This window comes from Danio aesculapii, chromosome 19 (genome assembly GCF_903798145.1).
Source record: "Danio aesculapii chromosome 19, fDanAes4.1, whole genome shotgun sequence".
NCBI lineage: Eukaryota > Metazoa > Chordata > Actinopteri > Cypriniformes > Danionidae > Danio > Danio aesculapii.
In genome coordinates this window covers 6,207,593-6,235,351 of record NC_079453.1, presented here as the reverse complement: position 1 = coordinate 6,235,351, position 27,759 = coordinate 6,207,593, and the positions used below count along the sequence as shown (strand labels likewise).

Here is a 27,759-nt window from a genome sequence, read left to right as displayed (position 1 = left end):
GATTTGCTCATTTTTTAAGGTAAGTGGTTGCAAACCATTTATATGGGCTGAATTTATTAATTCATTTATTCATTTTCCTTCCGCTTAGTCTCTATTTCAGAGGTCGCCACAGCGGAATGAACCGCCAACTATTCCAGCATACGTTTCACACAGCAGATGCCTTTCCAGCCGCAATCCAGTACCTGGAAACACCCTTACACACATATTCACACACACACACACACACGCACACACACACGGCCAATTTAGATCTTCCAATTCACCTATAGCGTATGTCTTTGGACTGTGGGGAAAGGAGAAAACCCACTCCAATACTGGTAGAACATGCAAACTCCACAAAGAAATGCCAACTGACCCAGCAAGGCAACAGTGCTAACCACTGAGCCACCATGTTGCCCTGGCTGAATTTAAACAAATTAAATTTAGTAATGTTCAACTTAATTTGCTTAAATTCAGCTCATATAAATTGTTTGCAGCCACTTACCTTAAAAAAAACTGAGTAAATCCAGTGATTCATTTATTTCCCAGTGTATTTATCTTCCCCAATAATGAACACATGCGCATGCAGCGGATTATATGGTGATATTAATATTACCAGGTGTGCAGGATGAGCAGAGCTCCGCCCCCCCTCTGTGAACAGGCTCCTCCTCCTCTACATGAGGATACACACCTAATTTCTGCATTTGAGCTTCAGCCATCTGCTGCACGGCTACACACACACACAGCGGGACACAAATCAAGGATCACCAAATCACAAGGGAAAAAAACACAGAACACATGCAAACACACACACAGGTAAAGAGGGATGGGTTTGTTTGCTTTTTTAACAAGACTTCTGCACCGTGCCGAACACAATGGGTTTATTTATGCTGGAGTGACAGGACGTGTGGACATCTTTGTGGACAAAACACACATTTAAAGATCATTTTTAGGCCTGTCAAGATATCTTTTTTTTGTTGTACGATATATTGCACCAAAATATATTGTGATAAATGATATTATTGTCATTTTAAGACCTTTTTTTGTGAGAATGACAATATAATAGCATCATAATGCAAGTGCATTCTTCCAAAGAACACATCATATTTAATTCTTAAAAATATTTCATTTAATTATAGCCATTTTAACAATTTAATAATTAGGCACTAGAATCAGAATGTGAAAACGCAAATCCTAAATAAATATATAAATAATAAATGTTAACCAAAAATTGCTTTTTACAGGGTAAAAATGAACAGAGGCTGCGATATCCGCTACCAGATCTATTTTCAGTTGTCAGACACCCACATGAAAACATACTATAGTAATTTATAGTAAATACTACAGTGTTTGTTTAAACATAGACCCCGACACCTCCAATAGAGATAGAGATGTTGCACAATCAGCTAAAGTGTTGCTAGAATTGCTTTTTATGTATGGGCGATATGAATTGCATCACCAAAAATTATTGAGGTCATGCCCATGTGTTGTGCGATAAGTCCATACATTGATTATTTTTAAAGGCCTAATCATATTACAATAAAAGGGTTACCTTTCCTTTATATGTGCATACAATATTATTATTATATTTCTGGTGCTGTTTGAGTGATGGTCCAAATTTTTTTGTTTTTGTTGTTGTTTTGTTATTACTTCAATGATTTTAATGTACTATATTTTAGTTCAGTAAACATTTTGTATTTTTAGGGGATTTTATGGTACTACACTAGATTTGTGCAGTAGTTATGATGCATTTATAACCTGTTTATGCACTGTTTGTTCCAACCCAGGATCATTCTGAAAACGTACCCCTATATACATTTCTGGAGAGCACCAAATACGTCCCAGGAGCTTATTTTGCAGGTTTTTTTCGAGATTTTTTCTATCTGCCAAGTGTTGTGTCTTAAAAAAACAAAAAACAAACCAACAAAGGCTCATTCTAAAAACGTAGCCCTATATACATTTCTGAAGAAACGTAGCCCTATATACAACATTTCTGGAGAAACGTAGCCCTATATACATTTCTGGAGAAACATAGCCCTATCATAGCCCTATATACATTTCTGGAGAAACGTAGCCCTATATAAATTTCTGGAGAAACGTAGCTCTATATACACTTCTGGAGAAACGTAGCTCTATATACACTTCTGGAGAAACGTAGCCCTATATACATTTCTGGAGAAACGTAGCCCTATATACATTTCTGGAGAAACGTAGCCCTATATACATTTCTGGAGAAACGTAGCCCTATATACATTTCTGGAGAAACGTAGGCCTATATACATTTCTGGAAAAACGTAGCCCTATATACATTTCTGGAGAAACGTAGCCCTATATACAACATTTCTGGAGAAACGTAGCCCTATATACATTTCTGGAGAAACGTAGCCCTATATACATTTCTAGAGAAATGTGGCTCTATATACATTTCTGGAGAAACGTAGCTCTATATACAGTTTTGGAGAAACGTAGCCCTATATACATTTCTTGAGAAACGTAGCCCTATATTCACTCCTGGAGAAACGTAGCTCTATATACATTTCTGGAGAAACATAGCACTATATACATTTCTGGAGAAACGTAGCCCTATATACATTTCTGGAGAAACGTAGCCCTATATACATTTCTGGAGAAACTTAGCCCTATATACATTTCTGGAGAAACTTAGCCCTATATACATTTCTTGAGAAACCTAGCCCTATATACATTTCTGGAGAAAGGTAGCTCTATATACATTTCTGGAGAAACTTAGCCCTATATACATTTCTTGAGAAACCTAGCCCTATATACATTTCTGGAGAAAGGTAGCTCTATATACATTTCTGGAGAAACGTAGCCCTATATACATTTCTGGAGAAACGTAGCCCTATATACATTTCTGGAGAAAGGTAGCTCTATATACATTTCTGGAGAAACTTAGCCCTATATACATTTCTGGAGAAACGTAGCCCTATATACATTTCTGAAGAAAACTAGCCCTATATACATTTCTGGAGAAACTTAGCCCTATATACATTTCTTGAGAAACCTAGCCCTATATACATTTCTGGAGAAAGGTAGCTCTATATACATTTCTGGAGAAACGTAGCCCTATATACATTTCTGGAGAAACGTAGCCCTATATACATTTCTGGAGAAAGGTAGCTCTATATACATTTCTGGAGAAACTTAGCCCTATATACATTTCTGGAGAAACGTAGCCCTATATACATTTCTGAAGAAAACTAGCCCTATATACATTTCTGGAGAAACTTAGCCCTATATACATTTCTTGAGAAACGTAGCCCTATATACATTTCTCAAGAAACGTAGCCCTATATACATTTCTGGAGAAACTTAGCCCTATATACATTTCTGGAGAAACTTAGCCCTATATACACTTCTGGAGAAACGTAGCCCTATATACATTCCTGGAGAAACGTAGCCCTTTATATAACATTTCTGGAGAAACGTAGCTCTATATACATTTGTGGAGAAACGTAGCCCTATATACATTTCTGGAGAAAGGTAGCTCTATATACATTTCTGGAGAAACTTAGCCCTATATACATTTCTGGAGAAACGTAGCCCTATATACATTTCTGAAGAAAACTAGCCCTATATACATTTCTGGAGAAACTTAGCCCTATATACATTTCTTGAGAAACGTAGCCCTATATACATTTCTCAAGAAACGTAGCCCTATATACATTTCTGGAGAAACTTAGTCCTATATACATTTCTGGAGAAACTTAGCCCTATATACACTTCTGGAGAAACGTAGCCCTATATACATTCCTGGAGAAACGTAGCCCTTTATATAACATTTCTGGAGAAACGTAGCTCTATATACATTTGTGGAGAAACTTAGCCCTATATACATTTCTAGAGAAACGTAGCCCTATATACACTTCTGGAGAAACGTAGCCCTATATACATTTCTGGAGAAACGTAGCCCTATACACACTTCTGGAGAAACGTAGCCCTATATACATTTCTGGAGAAACTTAGCCCTATATACATTTCTGGAGAAACGTAGCTCTATATACATTTCTGGAGAATCGTAGCCCTATATACATTTCTGGAGAAACGTAGCCCTATATACATTTCTGGAGAAACGTAGCTCTATATACATTTCTGGAGAAACGTAGCCCTATATACATTTCTGGAGAAACGTAGCCCTATATACATTCCTGGAGAAACGTAGCCCTTTATATAACATTTCTGGAGAAACGTAGCCCTATATACATTTCTGGAGAAACGTAGCCCTATATACATTTCTGGAGAAACGTAGCCCTATATACATTTCTGGAGAAACTTAGCCCTATATACATTTCTGGAGAAACTTAGCCCTAAATACATTTCTGGAGAAACGTAGCCCTATATACATTTCTGGAGAAACGTAGCTCTATATACATTTCTGGAGAAAGGTAGCCCTATATACATTTCTGAGGTCTCAAATTTCTCCCTCGAGTGCTATTCGCACTTGCTTTTCTCGCGTCAATCCACCAGAGGTCACTGTCGACTGACTGACTGACCGATCAACTGAACCACCCTCCGCTTCCTAAACCCAACCAATAGTGTTTTCAAAAGCACTGATTGACCCGCCCACTCACTTCCTTAAACCCAACCAACTGTTTTAAAAAGCAATCCAGAAAAAGAAAAGCCCTTACCAGGTTTTTACCATGTTTTTTCAGATTTTACCACATTCTCATCCTGTTATTTACTTATTTATTTTATTTTTTAGCTTCTGTTTTTTGTCTTAACTGCTTTCTGGAAGTGTTCTTTACCTCTCTGCGTCTCAATCTGCCGACGTACATGGCGAGCTAACTGGACAAACTGGTAACAGAGGGAAAGCCATCCACACGGAGGCAAGCGGTCAGCTGATTGCACAAAAAGAAACAGCGTCATACTGCCCCGTAGTGTTCATTTTAAAGATGAAATGCAGCCATGTGTTCTTCTGGCTACATAATTCGCAATCTCCAGAAATGTATATAGGGCTACGTTTTTAGAATGAGCTTATGTTGGTTTGTTTAGTTTTTTTAGACACAACACTTGGCAGATTAAATAAGAGAAATTTGATATGTTTATCATTAATAGCACAAATAAAAATGTAATTTATAACTTTTAGATGAAATACATATTTTTGAAAATACATGAAAAGCCAAACCATTAAATCTAAATCATTTTGTTTGTCAGATTTGAGAGTACCATCCAAAAAAATTGTTTTCTTGTAAAATGCATCTGGATGCAGTGGTTGCCAAATATTTCAGCTAGATTAAATTAGTTTCACATTTGTTTCGTGTCATTGCTCACCATGGACAACACAAGTGTGCATGATTTAATGTTGTGTTCTCATAGCTTGTGCTAAAACACATTTATTTGGTATACATACAGTTTTTTTTTTTTTTTTACCAAAGACCAGGGGTTTAACAGAACAAACTCATTTAAAGATTTTCAGTGTTATTCATTTTAACTGTTAAAAATAAAATAAAATAAATAAAATGCATATAGGATCACACACATTGCTAAACACCAATAAATAAAATATTGTAAGAACAAAAAATAAATAAAGTTTTAAAATCTGCATAAATATATTAAAATATGTTAAATGAAGAGTACTTTATCTAGTCAATATTGCAAACTTTTAAAGTTTAAGTCAGGGTGGGGCCAACTTAAAAAAAACAACAACAATTCAATTAATATTTTGAGGAAAGAAATTGAGTACGCATAACATACTGAATCTGTTACTAGTTATGACATACTGTAATATTTAGATAAATTCATTCATTAATTTTATTTATGCTGAGTCTGTGATTTATCAGAGGAACTACCAACTATTCCAGCATATTTTTCACACAGCGGATGCAACCCAGTACTGGGAAACACCCATACACTCTCACATTCACACACACATACACTATGGCGAATTTATTTCATCCAATTCAACTATAGCGCATGTGTTTGGACTGTGGGGGAAACCGGAGCACCCGGAGGAAACCCACGCCAACACTGGGAGAACATGTCTCCACACAGAAATGCCAACTGGTCCAGCCAGGACTCGAACCGGCGACCTTCTTGCTGTCAGTCGACAGCGCTACCCACTGCGCCACTGTGTTGCCCATTTAGATGAATTATGAAGAATATTATTATGATTTAGATTATTCATTCATTTTCTTTTTGGTTTAGTCCCTTTATTAATCTGGGGTCGCCACCGCGGAATGAACCACCAACTTATCCATCATGTTTTACGCAGTGAATGCCCTTCCAGCCGCAACCCATTACTGGGAAACACCTATACACTCCCATTCACACACATACACAACAGACAATTTATCTTACCCAATTCACCTATTGCGCATGTTTTTGGACTGTGGGGGAAACCGGAGCACCCGGAGGAAACCACACGAACACGGGGAGAACATGCAAACTCAGATTTAGATTATTATGAATGACTATTTTATGATAAACTGCTTGAATTTCTTCTTTTACTGTGATAAGTATATTTCCCAATACTGGGTTGTGGCTGTATGGGCATCCGCAGTGTAAAACGTATGCTGGATTAGTTGGTGGTTCATTCCGCTGTGACGACCCCTGATAAATAAAGGGACAAAGCTGAAGGAAAAATGAGTTAAGTATATATTAGATAAGCAGGAGTGCACTGTAATATAATCTTTAAAAATGTGTGTTTATTTTTACTTAGGAATATATTTCAGTATTTTCTACATCAAACTTTCATATTTAATTTAATGCGCTGCACTGAAAATATTCTGGGTTCCACACAACCGATTTGTGTTGGGAAAGCATGAGGGAATTAAGTTAACTTATTAGATTTTACAAATGTAAGTGGATTGAACATAAAACAATTAAGTTGTCGCAAAAAAAAACCTCAAGAATTGTGTTGCTTCAGCTCATTTGAAATAAGTAGTTCGAACAAACAGCAGACCTCATTTTTCAGTGTGCTTGCTTTTACTTTACATTTACATTTAGTCATTTAGCAGACGCTTTTATCCAAAGCGACTTACAAATGAGGACAAGGAAGCAATTCACACAACTATAAGAGCAGCAGTGAGCAAGTGCTATAGACAAGTTTCAGGTGTGTAAAAGTCTAAGAAGCAAAACATTAGTAGAAATTTTTTTTTGAGAGAGAGAGAGAGAGAGAGAAAGAGGGCACAGTGGTATAGCCAGAGAGGCAGTTGCAGATTAGGAAGGAAAGTGGAGACTAAACAGTTGCGTTTTTAGTCGTTTCTTGAAGACAGCAAGTGACTCTGCTGTTCTGATGCAGTTAGGGAGTTCATTCCACCAACTGGGCAGATTGAATGTGAGAGTTCGGGAAAGTGATTTCTTCCCTCTTTGGGATGGAACAACGAGGCGACGTTCATTCACAGAACGCAAGTTTCTGGAGGGCACATAAATCTGCAGAAGTGAGAGCAGATATGAAGGAGCCAAGCTATAGGTCACTTTGTAAGCAAACATCAGAGCTTTGAATTTGATGCGGGCAGCAACTGGCAGCCAGTGCAAACGGGTGAGTAGCGGAGTGACATGTGCTCTTTTGGGTTCATCAAAGACCACTCGTGCTGCTGCGTTCTGAAGCAGCTGAAGAGGTTTGATAGAACTAGCTGGTAGCCCGGCTAGCAGAGAGTTGCAATAGTCCAGTTTGGAGAGGACAAGAGCTTGAACAATGAGTTGAGCAGTATGTTCAGATAGGAAGGGTCGGACCTTTCTGATGTTGTAGAGTGCGAATCTGCAAGATCGAGCAGTTCTAGAAATGTGCTCAGAGAAGTTCAGTTGGTCATCAATCGTTACTCCAAGGCTTTTTACCATTTTGGATGCAGTGATGGTTGCTCCATCCATCTGGATTGAAAAGTTATGGTGAAGAGTCGGGAGTTAAGTTAACAATTAGTTAACAATTAACTTAGTTAAGTTAAGTTAACAATTAACTTAGTCAATTAATTGTTAATTCTACTATTTTTTTACACCACCTTTATTGAATGCTGTTACAGTTTTTTTTACAGATGCTAGGACATATTTCTCAATACTTACTGTAGGTCTCTTTTGCAAAACTCTTCACATAGTAAGCACAACAGAAGTCTATGTGGGCTAAACTGAGGATCAATTCTCATTGTATTGGCACAAAATGCATTCAATGACTACATCTCTCAATTTTCATGAATTCTTTTCTCACTCAGACACAACGACTGCCAAAAATCATTGTACGTACAGGATATTTTGCATGTGCTTACTATTTTCAAAACTGTTAAACTTCTGTTCAAAACAATAACATCAAGCAAAACTGAAGACGACAGCAACAATTCAACAGCGATATTTTACTGGAACATATTGCAAATCTAAAAATGCAGTTTAATCAGGCAGATCAGCATTACTATTGTGTCTGCATCAGTGGATGGTGTGTACACAAATTCTTGTATTTTGGAATTACTTAGTGCAAACAAATAAAAATAAATAAACGACATAAAATATTGAGAATTTCTGCATCATGTCTGAATCATTCCATTAACATATATTGCAGTTATAAACAATATATTTATTGCAATTATAAACAGAGATGTGTCCTTTACAAAACATAATACTGAATATATAATACTACTAATACATAACAAAATATGATTATTAATATTAATAATAATAATAATAATAATTTATTATTAATAATGACACTAATACATAAAAATTAATAAAGGGTCAATTTTGAAGTTATTAGTATCTGTAATTACTGTGATTGTATCTATTAGTTATTGATTTGGTTTTTGTTTCTATCGTTTGATTAAAATTTTACCAATGAATTTTGTAACTGTTGTGTACATATATATATATATATATATATATATATATACCTGATTATATATTAAAATAAAAATATATAGCTAGTGTAAAAATATATGTTTTTGGACTGTGGGGGAAACTGGAGCACCCCGGAGGAAACCCACCGCCAATATGGGGAAAACATGCAAACTCCACACAGAAATGCCAACTGACCCAGCCAAGGCTCGAACCAGCAATCTTCTTGCTGTGAGGCGATTGTGCTACCCACTGCGCCACCGTTCTGCCCTCAATACATAATGATTCTGTGTCACAATTTAATCATACTATGAAGTCATATTGGCTATGAAACAGAACCATTTAAATATGAGTGCATTCATTATTGTTTGGCTGAATAATAAAAATGAACTATATAAAAACATTTTAAATGACAGACAAGAACATAACATAAATTGCAGTTATAAACAATATATTTATAGCAATTATAGACAGAGATGTGTCCTTGTTTTACACAAGAAAACACTGTGTGATGCTACATATTGTAAGTGTTTTTTAGCTCATGGTTTTGTGGGTGACAAGTGTGTTTGTCGGCAGTCAACCTTTGCTATAGTGTTCTGGAAGAATGCGTTTATTTGAGACCTGAATAGAGTGTTTTGGGATGAATGTGAAATGAACTGCTTTGCCAAGCTGACAGTCAGTTAGGAGAATTGTGTGGAGAGTTTTGCAAAAGTGACCAACTGTAAGTATTGAGAAATGTGTCCTAGTGTCTGTAAAAAAACTGTAAATTCAATATTAGAGTAATTTCACTTACTTTTATAGCTCAAATCACATACTTTAAATTCAGGAAAAACATTTTTTTGCCAGTTATTTAGTTGTCATTGAAAGTACCTCTAAAGCTAAGCTAAAAAGGAAAACAGCAGCTCTGTTATGTTGACATAATCTAGTAATCTAGATTGTCCTCAGTGGGTCACAATCTTTTAGTGCTCTGGTCTGATGGACGCCTGTCCTCTAAAACTCTGTGTGTGTGTGTGTGTGTGTGTGTGTGTGCGTGTGTGTGTGTGTGTGTGCGTGTGTGTGTGTGTGTGTGCGTGTGCGTGTGTGCGTATGTGTGTGTGTGTGTGTGTGTGTGTGTGTGTGTGTGTGTGTTTGCAGCTGTATGCTATCTGCTGTAATCCTGGATGATCCAGAGCGGCACAGACTCACACCCATCACAGCTGTCACCATCTCTAATCTCACACACACACACACACACACACACACACACACACACACACACACACACACACACACACACACACACACACACACTCTGAAATGGGGAAAACACACTTGGAGTGGAGATTTTTTTTAAACCCTGGGTTGGCACAGTGCAGGAAAGTCTTCAGAAACTATATATATATATATATATATATATATATATATATATATATATATATATATATATATATATATACATATATACATCTAATAAATATGCACAATACCAAAGGAATAGCTATAATTTTATAAGCAAAACAACAAGCTTTTACCTTTTAATGATGGTGGCTGGTAGATATTTGGGTTGATTCGCTTTGGTTTGAGGACGCCATTCTCTCCAACAACCCACTAAAGATAGTTGATAAAAACAGTATTCATGTATATATAAAACATGTACAATTTAATAGACGTCTAAATAAATATATGTATGAACAGTGGTTTTAAACAGTCATACAAACAGTTGAAGTCAGAATTATTCGCCCCCCTGTTGATTTTTTCCCCCAATTTCTGTTTAACGGCGAGATAATTTTTTCAACACATTTCTGAACATAATAGTTTTAATAACTCATTTCTAATAACTCATTTATTTTATCTTTGCCATGATGACAGTAAATAATATTTGACTAGATATTTTTCAAGACATTTCTATACAGCCTAAAGTGACATTTAAAGACTTAACTAAGTTAATTAGGTATAGGCAAGTTGGGGTAATTGGGTAAGTTATTGAATAACCATGGTTTGTTCTGTAGACTATCGAAAAAATATATAGCTTAAAGGGGCTAATAATATTGACCTTAAAATGGTTTTTAAAAAATTAAGAACTGCTTTTATTCTAGCCGAAATAAAACAAATAAGACTTTCTCTCTAGAAGAAAAAACATTATCAGACATACTGTGAAAATTTCTAATAATTCTGACTTCAACTATATATATATATATATATATATATGTGTGTGTGTGTGTGTATATATATGTATATATGTATATATATATATATATATATATATATATATATATATACAAACATACACACACAATAAAGGGACAACCCAACACAAATATTTATTTGGCAATAAGAATGTCCTTAAATATTAAATAAACATGCATTATTTATACAGAAACACAATACAATATCAGAATGTAATAATGTATGAACAAATGTATTCCATGTTGATATGATCACAGATACTATTGATGAGACAAATGTACAATAATCAAATAAAATATATACTATTAAAAAATACACAAAATATTACATAAACATTAAGTTACGCAACATAATACTGAATATATAATACTACTAATACATAACAAATATTAATATTAATAATAATAATAATTTATTATTTATAATGATAATAATACATAAAAAATTGAGTAAATTTTGAAATTATTAGTATAATAACTGATAACTGATTATATATTGAAATAAAAATATATAGCTAGTGTAAAAGTATATGTTTTTGGACTGTGGGGGAAACTGGAGCACCCCGGAGGAAACCCACGCCAACATGGGGAGAACATGCAAACTCCACACAGAAATGCCAGCTGACCCAGCCGAGGCTCGAACCAGTGATCTTCTTGCTGTAAGGCGATTGCGCTACCCACTGCGCCACCGTGCTGCCCTCAATACATAATGATTCTGTATATTCATTTTATCATACTATGAAGTCATATTGGCTATGTAACAGAACCATTTAAATATGAGTGCATTCATTATTGTTTGGCTGAATAATAAAAATGAACTATATAAAAACATTTTAAATGACAGACAAGAATATAAATAATTTTGGATTTCTTATACTACAATGTCTATAGAGAGAAATTATTACAGTGACCATTTTGATGGATGTAAACAACAGCAATGGTCCTTACGTGTTTCCTGTTTTACGTTTTTAATTTCTATAGCTACTTCAAATACAAAAAGGTCCACATATTAATAAATGATGCTATGAGAGCTATTTTAATGCAAATGTATGATTAAATTTCCTCTTGTTACAGTTATAAAATAGTTTGACAAGCAGGAAATGTTCATGGGCCAATGACATCACCACATTGAAATGGTCAAATGTATGATGAATGCAGTGTAACCTCCAGAACTGAGGTGGCGCTGTGGTTTACCTGATGGGAGGTAATGTCGTCCTCAGGAGATGTTTGATCGGCTACTTTAAACAAAGTGGCCGGCGTGGGTCTTCGCCGTCGAATCTAAAACAACAACAAAAGCAGCATTTTTAGTTTGCCTACAGAACAAACCATTGTTATACAATCACTAATTACCATAACTTGCCTCATTAACCTAGTTAAGCCTTTAAATTCACTTTAAGCTGAATACTAGTATCTTGAAACATATCTAGTGAAATATTATGTACTGTCATCATGGCAAAGATAAAATAAATCAGGTATTAGAAATTACCTATTAAAACTATTATATTTAGAAATGTGTTGAAAACTCTTTCTGTTAAACACTAGGGGGGAAATATACAGGGCAGATAATAATTTTGACTTCAGCTGTATTTTTCGTATATTTTTATTAAAATATTACATATAATGAACCATTTTACATTAGCGCTTGATAACATTTTTACATTAGTCACATACACACTCATATTTCCACTGCAAGCTCCGACAAACTCCCCTGCAATATCCCCATTTGGGAAAGCCTGTTCTAGATGTTGACTTTAATGAGGGCATTTTGAATATATGTCATCACATCGAATATATGTGACATCTTGGCCAAAAAACGACATGTGAAATCAGTGAAAAATATCTGCCAGTGAAATATATCTGCCTCCAAATGAACCCCTACGGCTTCCACCATTACACCATATCTACCAATGTACAAGGACACAAATGGAAAAAGTGGCTTTGTGGTACAAGAAGCTTAAAAGTACTGAACTCTTCCTCAACTACTCTCCTCATTTCTGACATGCATTTTGGCAAAATCTTCAAATTTGCAATTTCAGTGTAAAGCTATAGATTAGATTAGATTAGATTCAATTTATTGTCATCACACATGTACAAGTACAAGGCAACGAAATGTTTAATAGTTCACGAATGATGACAGTTCACCAAAAGGAGAACAGGAGAGTAATTCATGTGAGCATCACAAGGGATTCCCACATCAATTTCCCCTTTGCCGATGGTGATTCCTGTGGACAGTAACCCACCACAACTGAGTGCAAACTGCTATTCCAATCTTCCAATATTTCCCTCCATTTTGTTATCAACAATCAGCTTCCAACAATTCAATCAGTTCCCAAAGGACAAAATCATACACCACCCTAATTTTTTTAAAATTCAGAAACCATTTCAATGGATGTACGTCATGAAAGGGGGAAAAAAGACAATCTTAACTTAGATACCAACTTAAAACATTAAGTTGATAAATAACATTTAGCATTAATGCACTATGAGTTCAAGTGAACTAACATTACCTAATGTTACCAGGGGCGTAGCCAGCAATTTTGGGCCAATGAGATTGGCTAAAGGAAAGGGGGATGGATGGTGTTGCGATCGATCGCTGAATGTAAAGATCGTTGGGTGGGGTTAATGTGGTAGGGATGGATGTGCGATCACCAAAAGTGAAGAGTGGGTGGGAGGGGGTGGCTGGGGGTCTTCCGCTTGTCGTTGAAGGGCCCCTGATTTTTTGCATGGGTCCTATGCACTTTGTCCCCTTTTCCCCACTGGCAACACCCCTGAAATATGCTTAACATTAACTAAAGTCAACGAAGATAATTACTGTATTACTAAAAGTTTGTTTATGTTAGTAAATTCATTAACTAGTTCTTTCAAATGTTTTTTACACAATAAAAAGGTGGTTTGTTGAAAAATTATGTTCTTTGTGGATGCGCAAAAAATATCCCAAATGCGAATTAGGTGCGCTTCAATCAATGTTAGAGCAGCTCACTACAGTATTGGTAACTAATGGCTCGTTTCCACTGACTGGTACGGTACGGTACGGTTCAGTTTGGTACGGGTCACCTTTATCAGGCTTGTGTTTCCACTACCAAGGGTACCCTTTTGGTGGGCGTGGTGTATGACAGAAAGTTTCAGTCGACGTCATTCTCGCTCAAGGAAATGTCTACAATAAAGCTGTACGGGTTGCTCACATATCATATAAAAAGCTCTTCTCACAACACAGATGCTTTACACACAAATACTTGTGTAGAAATGTTTATTACTAACTTTTCAATGAACATGAGTTGATTATAACTGCAGATCAATGACAGTGCGAAACAGCCTACTGTAACATCTGTAATTATATTAAATAACTAAATAAATGAACATATATTAACACACACAGCCCCTTACAGTCTCCGATATGTTACCAACTACAGAAGAACTACACACAGCAGACAGTTCGTCCGTATTTAGGTTCAAAACAACACAAAATATAGCCTACAGTCAGTGAAAACCTCTTATCTGTGTCTGTAATCTTCAGCAGCACATGTAGCCTCTGTTAGAGAACAATTCCATCATTCTGAGTTCATATTAGTCCAAAAGGTGAAGATAATAGTTAAACAAGGCAGTTTGTTCATGTTTGCTGAAAAATAATGTGCTCCTTTTTTTCCGGCTTCTCCTTTGTTTCTTCGCGCTTCACTCTCGCGTTTGTCAGTGTCTGACAAGATCGGGTTTCAAAAGCACGTCAATAATCAAGCGCAGGTTATTATCATCAGCTCAAGAAGTTTGTTATTTCAGATATAATGTTAGACGCGCGCGAGCGCTAGCAAGAAAGCGAAAAATTACGGGGCACAGGGTAAATCTGCTCTTCTTCTTGGCTTTGTGGCTGTTCATCAAGATGACGACAAGGTTTGTTTGAGCCCGGATCGACCATGGCTCGTTATTATATGTATTTATAATTCCACTATAATCTCTCGCTGTGTATTTTGAACATGGCGGGTTTTTTTTGTTTTCATTCTGGCTTGTTGCGTAGTCGAATGACGCCTCTCTGTAAACCAATAGCATTCAGCTGCGCATCTAGCTCCGCCTTTTGGTACCCTTTCTGGTGTTTGGTACCCTTTCAAAAGGGTGCCGAAAAAGTGGTACGGTACGGTTCGGTTCGGTACGCCTTTTGACAGTGGAAACGGCCATAAAACCGTACCAAACCACTCAGTGGAAACGGGCCCATAGTAACCAACAGTAAACAAGGGTGACATAAAGGAGTCATGGGGTTGTCGTGTTCACTACATCAGTAGAGAGTTTGTCAGCAAATGTGTTTCCATTTCCCATTATTTGCCTCAATCCTTTTTTGAGCAAGTTCAAAACCACCTCAGTCGAGTACAAAAACCTTTTGCACATTAAGGGATTTTTATTCTAAATCTGACATTTCTATCACTCGTTTCTAATGCGATACTTCACAATGTGCATTAACACAGGGTGATGAAAACCCAGCTAGTGGGAGTTATTTTAACTTTTAAGAACTTTTAACATCCATAGAAATGTTTGATTTCACAAAAGATCTTCACATTATTCAAATATTCCTCAAGATAATGTTCTCTGAAAAGTTCTTTGCGAAAATCATTGTGAAAACTCCATCTTGGGCTTTGATTTTTAAAAGCGTACATGTAATTTAACCAATTAACCAGAACATTTCAACAAACAAATACTGAATACTTGAAAATTGGATTTGAAGATTCAGTGTTTTTGACCTTTAAAGCTATTTCACAACAGAACATTTAGATTAGAGATTTCTAAAGAACCTTCAAAGAGGACTGGAAGCCTTGAAGGATCCCACCAGAACTGCTCTCTGTTCTGACCCTGGAGGCGCACTTTTCTGCACAGTTTAGCTCCAACACTAATCAAACCCACCTGCGCAAGCTAATTCAGGAATATTAGTGAGTTTCAGGGTGAATTTCATCAAGGTTGGAGCTAAACTGTGAGATACATGCAAACTTGTTTCCTAAAACAACTAAGAAGGCGTTTCTTACTCATTTTGCTAGCTTGTGGGTTACATTTTAGCCGAGTGACGGAGATGTATGCAAGAGAATACGGTTATTCTCTTGCTAAATATTATTTACTGTCATCATGGCAAAGATAAAATAAATCAGTTATTAGAAAGGAGTTATTAAAACTATTACATTCTTTCCGTTAAACAGAAATTGGGGGAAAATATACAGGAGGGCTAATAATTCAGGAGGACTAATAATTCTGACTTCAACTGTATATACATACACATATACACACAAAAAACAATACAAAAAAAGTGAATTTCTGAATGTGAGCAACAAGCTCAAAGATCACCCCTCCTTTGAACTTTCCACAAGTCCACCTGCATGTTCTTCAGCTGCACTGGAGCGCAGTCGAGTTCACAGAGCACTGGAGAAAACAAAGTGTTCCTTTCCAAATCTTCCTCCGCAAGGAGAGGCTTGTCGACCTTCACAAAATTAACATTTGTTCAGAGATGGTGCGACACCGTGGGAGTGAAACAAAACATGGCTTTTGTATTGTTTGCTAACTCTGATGACGTTTTTTTGTGGAGCCAGTCATGCAGAAAGTTTTTCTCAGAACTGTGAGCAAGCTAAAAAAAAGACTATAGTTGTACATAGTCAGAATTATTATCCCTCCTGCACATTTTCCCCAATTTCTGTTTAACGAAAAGAAGATTTTTCCAACACATTTCTAAACATTATAGTTCTAATAGCTCGTTTCTAATAACTGATCTTTGCCATGATAACAGTACATAATATTTGACTTGATATTTTTATATTTGACTAGATACTAGTACTCAGTTTAAAGTGACATTTAAAGGCTTGACTAGGTTTATTGGACAACTTAGGGTAATTAAACAAGTCATTGTATAACGATAGTTTGTTCTTTGGACAATCGAAAAAAATATAGCTTAAGGGGGCTAATAATATTCATCTTATAATGGTTTTTAAAAACTGAAAAACTGCTTTTATTCTAACACCATGCTGTTTTGACCACCAAAATAATGACACAAAATGTATTATAAAATATAAGAAAAGTTTTATTCATCCGAAAGCTTCAATTCCAATGGATTTTATATCCTTACAATGCATGTAAACTACCTTGATGTCAAAATGACATCAACTTCACATCTAAAATTGGCATCAAAAATAAGTCCAAAAAAAAAAAAACATTACAAGACAGTCCTGTATATTGATTTTGGATGTCTTTTAATGTCAGTTTAATGTCGTTTTGACTTCAAAGTAATGAACTGACATCAAACCGATAAGCATTTTTGAGGTATTTTTTGTGATGTGTTTGTGATGTCGTTTCGACAACAAGGCCCACTACACTTTAAAATCCAAAAAGTTAAGGTTACTCAAACCGTTTGAGGAAATCAATTGCAACAAACCATTTGAGTTCCAAAACTAACCCTAATGAGTACTGTGAACTTAATCCATTTGAGTAAACAAAGCAATTTAAGCACAGTAAACCCCAATAAACACAGTAAAAAATGCAGGGTTCCACACAATACATTCATGTTGTCCCAACACAAATTGATTAAGTTAGCTTAACACTTTTAACAAATTTATGTAGATTGAACAAAAAACAAGTTGTCCGAATGAAATCTCAAGAATTGTGTTGTTTCAGCTTATTTTAAATAAGTAGTTTGAACGAGCAAAAAATAATATTTCTTTTGAGTGAATGAAGAGAACTCAAACCAACTGAGTACTGTAAAACCCAATAAGTTAAGGCAACTCAAACCATTTGAGGAAACCGATTGCAACAAACCATTTGAGTTAAAAAACTAATCTATACGAGTACTGTGAACTTTCTATATTTAAGTTGAAGTAATGAGGTATTTAATTAACTCATTACCCTTAACGTTATTTTTTCAGTAAAGTTTGAGTTAACTACACTCATTTCATTTCATTTGATCAAGTTGGCTGTTGGGTTTTACAGTGTAGGATCCAACAGTCAAACCTCTCTGTGATAATTATGAACATTATATTTGTAAAGGAGGCCTTGTGCTGCTTAGCCTCCTTATTAGAGCAACTGACTCCCATATAAAGAATCGCCAGCTCAGACCGGGTTGGGTGCAGTAGGACCAGTGGGTTACACTTGGGGGCTTGTCCGGGATGGGATTGAGGTTTAGGGGGATGAGTGTGTAATAATATTTATATATATATAAACTGCTTTTATTCTAGCATAAATAAAACAAATAAGACTTTCTCCAGAAAAAAAAATATTATAAGAAATACTGTGAAAAATTCCTTGCTCTCTTAAACACCATTTGGGAAATATTTGACAAAGAAAATTCACAGGAGGGCTAATAATTCTGACTTCAACCGCATAAAAGACCGTCTTCCATCTCACACTGAAAAATGGGTTATGCAATTTAGAAAACTACTCCATCTCCGGCCTTTTTCAACGTTGGTTGTGCGTTAGCATTTGACCTAATTGGCTGCATCTGTTATTATGCTCTCAAAACTGGCATGCGTGTGTCTGCACTATTCAATAATTCCTGCAGTCTCAGCCTAGATGACACAGCTCACTGTCTGTTCACTGAGCGTCCCATGCATATTACACATTAAAGTCTAATCAGGCTGAGTGACTTTACAAAAATTCCAAGAATATCAGTTTGCCTGGAGACAAGGTCATATTTATAAGGTCTCTTGGCTGATAAAGCGAGCACTCTTGAGGAGGAAACATTCATGCCAATGATTTATTTGAAGCAAGTAAACTAGATATTTATGATTTTGTCTCTTGTAACAGCCTAATGTGCATCAGATGTTTTACATAAATATAATAATAACTAGCAGAATTAGGTCTGCAAGCAATGTCATAGTAAACACATGCTAAAAACTAATAAGGATAGCACCTTAGCAACCAATCCAAACATCCTGGTAACCAAATATAACACCATAAAGTACTTAGAACACACTGCCAGCCGTATAGCAACATCAGGGACAGCTTGTGGAAACTTTTCTATGTTGGGTTGTGCTATGTCCATGAAAACATCATCAAATTGACGCTGACGTCAAAAACATGTTAGAAATGCTAATCAACTTGATGTCAAAGCCTTGACGTCTATTTGACATCCACACATTGATGTCGTTTTGACGACTAAACTAACAACACAAAATGAAAGCTTCAATCCCAAACTACCTTGATGTCAAAATGACGTCAACTTGACATCTAAAATTGGCATTAAAAAAAATTACAAGACAGTCCTGTATATTGATTTTCGGATGTCTTTTGATGTCAGTTTAAGGTCATTTTGATATCAAAGTAGCCAATTGACATCAAAGCGATAAGCATTTTGAGGTATTTTTTGTGATGTCTTTTTTAATGTCGCTTTAACAACAAGGCCTACTAGGATCCAACAGTTAGAGCAAACCTCTCTGTGAAAATTATGAACATTATTATTTGTAAATACTTCTTGTGTACTTCTCTGACCTCTAAAGCCAGTTCGATCCCAGCTCAGACCGGGTTGGGTGTAGTAGGATGTAGTAGTATGGGAGTGAGGTTTAGGGGGTGAGAGTAAAGTGCTATGCAGGTAAGCCTCACTCCTCTGACCTCTAAAGATGCTCTAGCGACAGACATTAGAGGCCATGGTCTTTAGCCTCCTTGTTAGAGCAACCGACTCCCATGCAAAGAATCAACGGTTTGATCCCAGCTAAGACTGGGTTGAGTGCAGTAGGACCAGTGGGTTACACTTGGGGGCTCATCCAGTATTCTAGTGAGTGTAACGGAAGCCAGCTAGTGAAGTGGTATGCAGGTAAACCTCACTCCTCTGACCTCTAAAGGTGCTCTAGCAACAGATTTTAGAGGCCATGGTCTTTAGCCTCCCTATTAGAGCAACCAACACCCATACAAAGAATCACCGGTTCGATCCCAGCTTAGACCGGGTTGGGTGCAGTAGGACTGGCGGGTTACACTTGAGAGCTCATCCTGTATGGGAGTGAGGTTTAGGGGTTGTGAGTGTAACGGAGGCCAGCTATGGAAGTGCTGTGTAGGTAAATCTCAATACTCTGGTCTATAAAGGTGCTCTAGTGACAGACGCTAGAGGACATGGTCTTTAGCCTCCTTTTTAAAGCAACCTACTCCCATAAAAGAATCGCCAGTTTGATCCCAGCTCAGACTGGGTTGGGTGCAGTAGGATTGGTGGGTTACACTTGGGGGCTCGTCCGGGATGGGAGCGAGGTTTAGGGGGTGAGAGTAACGGAGGACAGCTAGCAAAGTGTAATGCAGGTAAACCTCACTCCTCTGATCTCTAAAGATGCTCTAGCGGCAGACATTAGAGGCCATGGTCTTTAGCTTACTTGTTAGAGCAACCTATCGACAAAGAATCGATGGTTCGATCCCAGCTCAGACTGGGTTGGGTGCAGTAGGACCAGTGGGTTACACTTGGGGGCTCGTCTGGTATGTGAGTGAGTGTAATGAAGGCCAGCTAGCAAAGTGCTATGCTGGAAAACTTCACTCCTCTGACTTCTAAAGGTGCACTAGCGACAGACATTAGAGGCCATGGTCTTTAGTCTCCTTATTAAAGGAACCTACTCCCATACAAAGAATCGCCGATTCGATCCCAGCTTAGACCGGGATGGGTGCAGTAGGACAGGTGTGTTACATATTAAAAATGATTTCTCTCAAACAATATGCTCTGCACACTTTTGTAAGGGAAATCAAACGTACATTTAACATTTTTGTAATTATTTACCATTTAAGCTGCCATACACTGAGGCCAAAAAATGTAAGTTCTGTATTTGTAACCGGCAAATATAAATCATGAACATCATCAGTAAACAGATCCTCTGTCGGAGCAAACATTGGTGTTTAATTGCATAGTATAAATCACTAATTCTCACAAACTTCTCCAAAACACTCTTCAATGGTAAGCACCAATTATAAAACACTAGCCACACATGTATGTTTGTAAAAACAAAAGCCATGTATGTGATTTGCCTGCACTTGAATGGATTCATGCGTGTCTAATATATCCCTGGGGTGATAACATAATTGACAATCTCAGCTTACGTTTGAGGTAGCTGATTGGCTACCAACAGCAACATATTGACATTCTATAGGCACTTTAACCCCATTTTAAAGGGCATAGCGAGTTTCTAAATCCACTTATACCAACCAAATAACAAGCTGCAAACACATAGACTAAACTACTAGCCACATGTGGAGTTTATAAATCTATTTAGAAGACAACTAACCATACTAGCAATCACATAGCAATATGCTAAAACCACTTTGACCACATTACAAACCGCTTAGGAACATATCAAAATATTATAAAACCACTCAGAACAACCTAGCAACTTTCTAAAAACCACTTGCTAACCATACAGCAACATACTAAAGCGACTTTGAACTAAAGCGCTTCTTTAAGTCCCAGAGGTAAGCCAGTTTTTACTAAGCATTTCACTGTAGTTTTTGCCAACATATGGCAATGGGTGCCACAGTTGCTGTAGTTACGTCATCAACAAACCACAGTTGTATTAATATAGCTTAGCTGCACAATGGAAAGTAAAATGAAGTACAGAAACCAAAATGTAAGGAGGATGAAAAGACTATTTTGTTAAGAAGAATACATTAAAAGAAAAAAAAGGGAATCTTGCATTCACGTAGCACCACCTACCAACCAATCGCAACACCTTAGCATTGTTACAGCTAGTTTTGCACAATGTAAGCTAAAATACCAACATTTAGTTCAGGGGTGCCCAATTGTTTTCTTATGAAGGGCTAAAAACCTATCTTTATTAGGGGGAGGTGGGCAGAAGTTAAATAAACCAAACTGTTACATTAAAGTTGCCATGGTAATGTCCTAATTTATTAATATTTAAAAATAAATTAAAAATTTCTTTAATCGTTTTAATAATTATATATATATATATATTTTTTACATTTTATAATGAACTTTGGTGCTTTCACATCTGTGGTTCGGTTCATTTGGTCCGGACCAAGGGCAACAAATGAAACATTGTAGCCTTTTTCTGCTGTTTTTGGGTCTTTTTCACACCACACTGATTACTTTGGTCCGGACCAGTTAAAAAGAACCAAAATGCAGTCATGTGACAAAATCCACATCACTTATTGGCCAGATGTTATTGAACGTATTTCCTGAACTGCTTTTCGATTGGTCAGAATTAACGTGTGGGAAAATGCCAATGGAACTCCCTCAAGTAAATAAACCGGCTGATTGTATCCCTGGTCATATATACTATATAGTTGTATACAGTCTTTTAGACAAACTATACATCTCGAGAATGTGGCTGGAAAACAGTGTTTTAATGCATCGCAAATGGCGAAGGTGCATCACAAGTCACTTTATGAGAATTAATGAGAATTAATTTAGCTAAACTACGACATGGTTATCTTATGGAAATATTACCAACGATCCATCAGGTAATTTTCTCTCTCTCTCTCTCTGTTAAAAATTGTTGGTAAAGCACTGTCAACAAATATTTTTCCTCCACACCCCATAAGATGGGACAGCGCATCAGACTACGGCAGCTGGATTAATCTAAAAAGGCGCAGTACGTTGTGCGGTTGGGTCTGTTCTAGTTCGGATCATGTTCTCACCACAAATGAACCGCTCCAGGGTTCGTTTAAAAGCGTACCGAGACCACCTCTTCAAGGAGGTCTCAGTACACTTTTTTGGTCTGCTTTTGGTGCGCGCTCGAGTGCGATTGCTACATTCACACCTGCCCAAACGAGCCGCTCCAAAAGGGAAAACGAACTCGATTCAACCAAACTAAATAAGACAGGTGTGAAAACACCCTTACAATAAAAACAAACCGTCCCATTTATAATGCTGAATACATTGAACACACTTGATTTGCTCCTTACAGTCCCTACAGCTCCTTACAGGATCCCTACAGTTTTTAAAATCCGATTCATGCACAACATATAATTGAAAAATTTATTTTCATTTGCCTTTTCGTGTCTCAAAAATTAAACAAACAAACAAAAGGTTACATTAAAATTAGAAATGACGAGCTCTGTTGAAGGCTTTGTCCTTAACCTTCCCATCATTCTCCCTCTCTTTTCAGATAGGATGGCCAAATCAAAGGTTACCGTGGGCCCTAGTTAGGGCATCTCTGATCTAGTTCATATTTTCATTTCAACTCTTGATGTATTTTTTTTTCTTCTGTAAACTCAACATCTGATTTGTGTCAGAGTCTGTCATTTTGTCTTGGAAATTTAAAGTAACATATAAAAATAATGAGAAGTCACAAGACGTTAAACTACACTGTAAAAATATCTGTTAATTAACAGTTCACATATTTTGTGATTCACAAGTGTTTTCCGTTTATTTGCGGTTGTGAATTGCATAATGGGAGCTCGATCTCTGCTCTGTTGACTTTTGATGTTGAAAATTCAACTCTACAGTTTAATGAAGTGACTTATTGACATTTGAGTAGTTCAAAATAATATTAAGAAATAATATATAGGGATATAAGTCTGTAAAATAACAGAAAATGAACTTGTAGTTTATTACAAGGTCTTTGTAGCGTAATATACAACACCAAACCACACAATATATCACTTTCAACTATTAAAAATGTTAATAAAAGTCACTTTTTCCAACTTTTCAAGGTTAAAAGTGTTGGATGAAAGATTAAATTCTAGCAACTGCTAATTCACAGATATTTTTCGCAGTGTAAGAACACCCCCAAAAACAACCCCAAGAGGGCAATTTCACTGTATGCAAGAAAGAGCCAAAGCACTAAAAAATCTGTCCTGTATTTGGTAACTCAAGAGGAGCAAACACATTAAAACTGTTGTGATGACGTGGCATTTTCTACACAAGCACAAAGTCCTGTGTCCCAGATGCCGTTTTGGATGTTATGAGTCCCTCTTCCCTTCAGGTTCTGCTAAACATTTGTGTTTTACGTTTTACACAAACACTTACAACATTTTCTGCATTGCAGACTAGAAACAGTTGGTTTATACAGACACTTTGAGAAACAAGTAGCAAGCAACGACCTAGTGGTTTGGTGCTGCACTATAATTACTGCTGGATAAAAATACATATAAACATGGGACACTTTTTATAATAGCGATGTGCTTGTGTGTGTGTGTGTGAGAGAGAGAGAGAGAGAGAGAGAGAGAGAGAGAGAGACCCCACACCACAAAACCAATAATCAGTGCAAATATTTGGAAATTGATATGTATGCATTATCTGAAAGTTCAATAAATACGCTTACCATTGATGCTTGGTTTGTTATAGGACAATATTTGAAAATCTGAAATCTGAAGGTTAAACAAAATCTAAATACTGAAAAATCTAAAGTAGTCAAAAAAGAAGTTCTTAGCACTAGAAGTACTAATCCAAAATGAAGGTTTGATATACAGTTGAAGTATATCAATATATGAAGTATATGAAGTATATGAAGTATAATGGGGTCAGAATATGCCGAAGCATGCTAATAGGACTTTTAATTTGACAGTAACCTGGGTTAATCGTTTCCGCTGAATGGGGTATATGCCGAAGCATGCTAATAGGACTTTTAATTTGACAGTAACCTGGGTTAATCGTTTCCGCTGAATTGTATGCCAAATTGCCTATGCAAAATCGGCACGTTTAAGGTCTGTTTTCTTTAAAAATCAGCGATCTCCACTGGCTGAGTGATATCCGATCCAAAGTGGGTCTCGGATTTTACAAGAAGCACTGCATTAAATAACATTTTCCCGCGCCATGTCTTTATAATATGAGCATTTATTTTACCCCAGTATATTCAATGGAGCTTCTGCGCTAGCCTGCCGATTCTGATGGGTGCGTGCAAGCAAACGGCTTTTTGTCTTGTTTTACGCTTGAGCAACTAAATGAATGCCAAAGTCTGTTTAACTGATTGTATTTGAACGACATTATAACATCGATGCTGTAAAAGGAACCGTATAAAATTGAAAAAAAAAACTCACAATAACAGGTCACCGGAAGTTTATCAGTATGGGAAACACACTAGCTCGGCATATACCCTATTATTAGCCCCCCTTTGATTTTCCCCCCTTTTTTAATATTTCCAAATGATGTTTTACAGAGCAAGGAAATTTTTACAGTATATCTGATAATATTTTTTCTTCTGGAGAAAGTCTTATTTGTTTTATTTCGACTAGAATAAAAGCAGTTTTTAATTTTTTAAAACCATTTTAAGTTTAAAATTATTAGCCCCTTTAAGCTATACTTGTTTTCGATGGTCTACAGAACAAACCATCATTATACAATAACCTGCCTAATTACCCTAACCTGCCTAGTTAACCTAATTAACCTTGTTAAGCCTTTAAATGTCACTTTAAGCTGTACAGAAGTGCCTTGAAAAATATCTAGTCAAATATTATTTACTGTCATCATAACAAAGATTAAATAAATCAGTTATTAGAGATGAGTTATTAAAACTATTATGTTTTGAAATGTGTTAAAAATCTTCTCTCTGTTAAACAGAAATTGGGGAAAAATAAACAGGGGGCTAATAATTCTGACTTCAACTGTATATAGGGTAGCATATTTACAAAATATCTTCATGGAACATGATCTTTACACTTGTTCAAACTGCTTATGTAAATGAGCTGAAACAGCACCATTGTTGAGATTTTTTGGGACAACTTAATTGTTTTATCTTCAATCCACTTAAACTGGTTAAGCTAACTTTGTTTGTGTTGGAGGAATATAAATGAATTGTGCAGAACTCTACTTTATTACAGTGTATACTTAATATTCTAATGATTTTTGTGGAAAATTTATTCATTATTTGATACTCATTTTACAAAAAATGATCTTATGAGTGGTTTTGTGGTCCAGTGCAACAAATAAACCAATATTAAATATAAATAAACAAACTAAAAGATCTGTGAAGCTTAGCTTTATTTAACTTTTCTCTTTTCAATTACAAAAATGTGCTTTTAATTTATTAATAATTCCAGTTATGTGTATAAAATAATATGTATGCATTATATGAAAGCTGAATAAATAAGCTTTCCACTGATGTTTGGTTTGTTATGATAGGAGTATTTAACAATCTGGAATCTGAAGGTAAAAAAAAGTCTAGATATTGAGAAAATCTCATTTAAAGTTGTCTTGTTGTGTATCAAAATATTACATATCCAAAATTAAAGTTTGATGCACAGTATTTAGGGTAGGATATCGAAAAAATATCTTCAATACATTATCGTCAATATTTTAATGACATTTGTGGTCAGCTTATTTATTCTTTTATACTCAATTAACAAAAAATGGCTAATGATTGGTTTGGTGGTCGAGTGCCTAATAAATAAATAAATCAAATAAACAAAAAGACCCTTGAAGTTTGCCTTTATTAAACGTCTCTCTCTCTTTTAATTACAAAAAAAAAGCATTTTAAAAAATTCAGCTTATAGCTCATTTATAATAATAGTCATCATAAGTGTACATTGTGGAATACTAAAAAGTTGTCAAAATTAGGTTGAATAAATAAGCTTTCTACTGATGTTTGGTCTGTTATGATAGAACAATATTTGACCAAGATGAAACTTTTTGGAATTCTGAAACCTAAATGTTCAAAAAAAAATTCAAATACAGTGGAAAATCTCATTAAAAGTTGTCAAAATTAAGCTCTTAGTCTGATTAATAATCCAAAATTAAGGTTTGATATTTTTAAGGTCTTGATAGATATTAAGGTCTCCATTGATATTTTTAATGGAACTCGAACTTTACTTAATATTCAAATGATTTTTGGGATAAAAATCAATGTATTTTTGGCTTTAGCAAAAAATATTCCTGTGCAACCTTTTTGGTGGTCGAGGGTCACACATATAGGCCATTGAGATTATCTGCATTATTCCATCCTCTTGTCTTTCATGGATGACCATGGAGTGACATTATAAAGATGTAACCACAGATTTTAAAGAGGAAGGCTCTGAAATCTCTTCCCTTTAGTCTTGATCTGGGCTAAAGAGAGTTTCAGTCACTTTAGAAGGACTCTTTATAAGCAAAGCCAGTGCAAACTGGAAAAACTGGCTGCCAATTAAATATAGTTTGTCAGGAAATTGCAGATTAACACCAATAACTAGGAGGAATCAGAAAGTGTTTGATCATCTTGAACACCCTAGCAACCACAACGTTCATCTTTAATGTGACCCTGGACAACAAAAGCAGTCTCAAGTTGCACGGGGATATTTGTAGTAACAACAATACATTTCGTAGTAAAAGCTAGACCCACACGAACTCTGCGAGTGCATTTTTTGCCTATTTATTTACTAAAATGTGTGTAAATGGATTTATTCAGTTTTTGTATTGATTACAGTTATAGTATCATCTAATATGCAAATGTTTATATGATCTATTGTCACAACAGTCTGTAAAGTAATATTTTCTGTACATATAATACAGTGTATGAGAGTCTTGCTTTGTTTACCAAGTTAAGTGGATATAACTGGATTTCATTGTAAGCATTAATTAAAAAGTTTGTTTATTTGACATGGACTTCACAATTACACTGGACAAACCAAATGCATTTGTTCAACTGTTTTAGCAGACTGGCTAATTCACCTGTCCAAGAAAGCCTTGAAATTTAAAAGTAAATTGAAAATAAAATAAAAACATGTACACAACATTATAATTCTTAACGTACAATTGCTATAAGGCAAAAGCAAAGGCAGTGTGATCAAACAAACTAATAATAGACTATTTTTTGCTTTTTATTTTTGGTTTTGACCACTTTTTAAGTACACTACAAAAATTGTACCTTACTTTAACAGTTAAATCAGTTATTATTATTTTATTACATGTTTTAAGTTTTTTTTATAATCATTTTTTAGGGGTTTTCACCTTTATTGTATAGGAGAGTAGTGAGTATTGACAGGAAAACATGGG

At 35.8% G+C, this 27,759-nt stretch overlaps 1 protein-coding gene across 1 annotated transcript in view; it reads right to left on the bottom strand.

Moving 5' to 3' along the window:
• The window catches only part of ppp1r1b (protein phosphatase 1, regulatory (inhibitor) subunit 1B), a 62,832-nt gene that overhangs the window by 5,953 nt on the left and 29,120 nt on the right, over positions 1 to 27,759 (bottom strand). The window contains exons 2-4 of the mRNA XM_056480027.1: positions 12,114 to 12,197; positions 10,266 to 10,341; positions 596 to 709 (exon numbers count right to left, since the gene is read on the bottom strand). Of these exons, the coding sequence (XP_056336002.1) occupies positions 596 to 709; positions 10,266 to 10,341; positions 12,114 to 12,197 (274 nt within the window). The remainder of the gene's footprint in view (positions 1 to 595; positions 710 to 10,265; positions 10,342 to 12,113; positions 12,198 to 27,759) is intronic.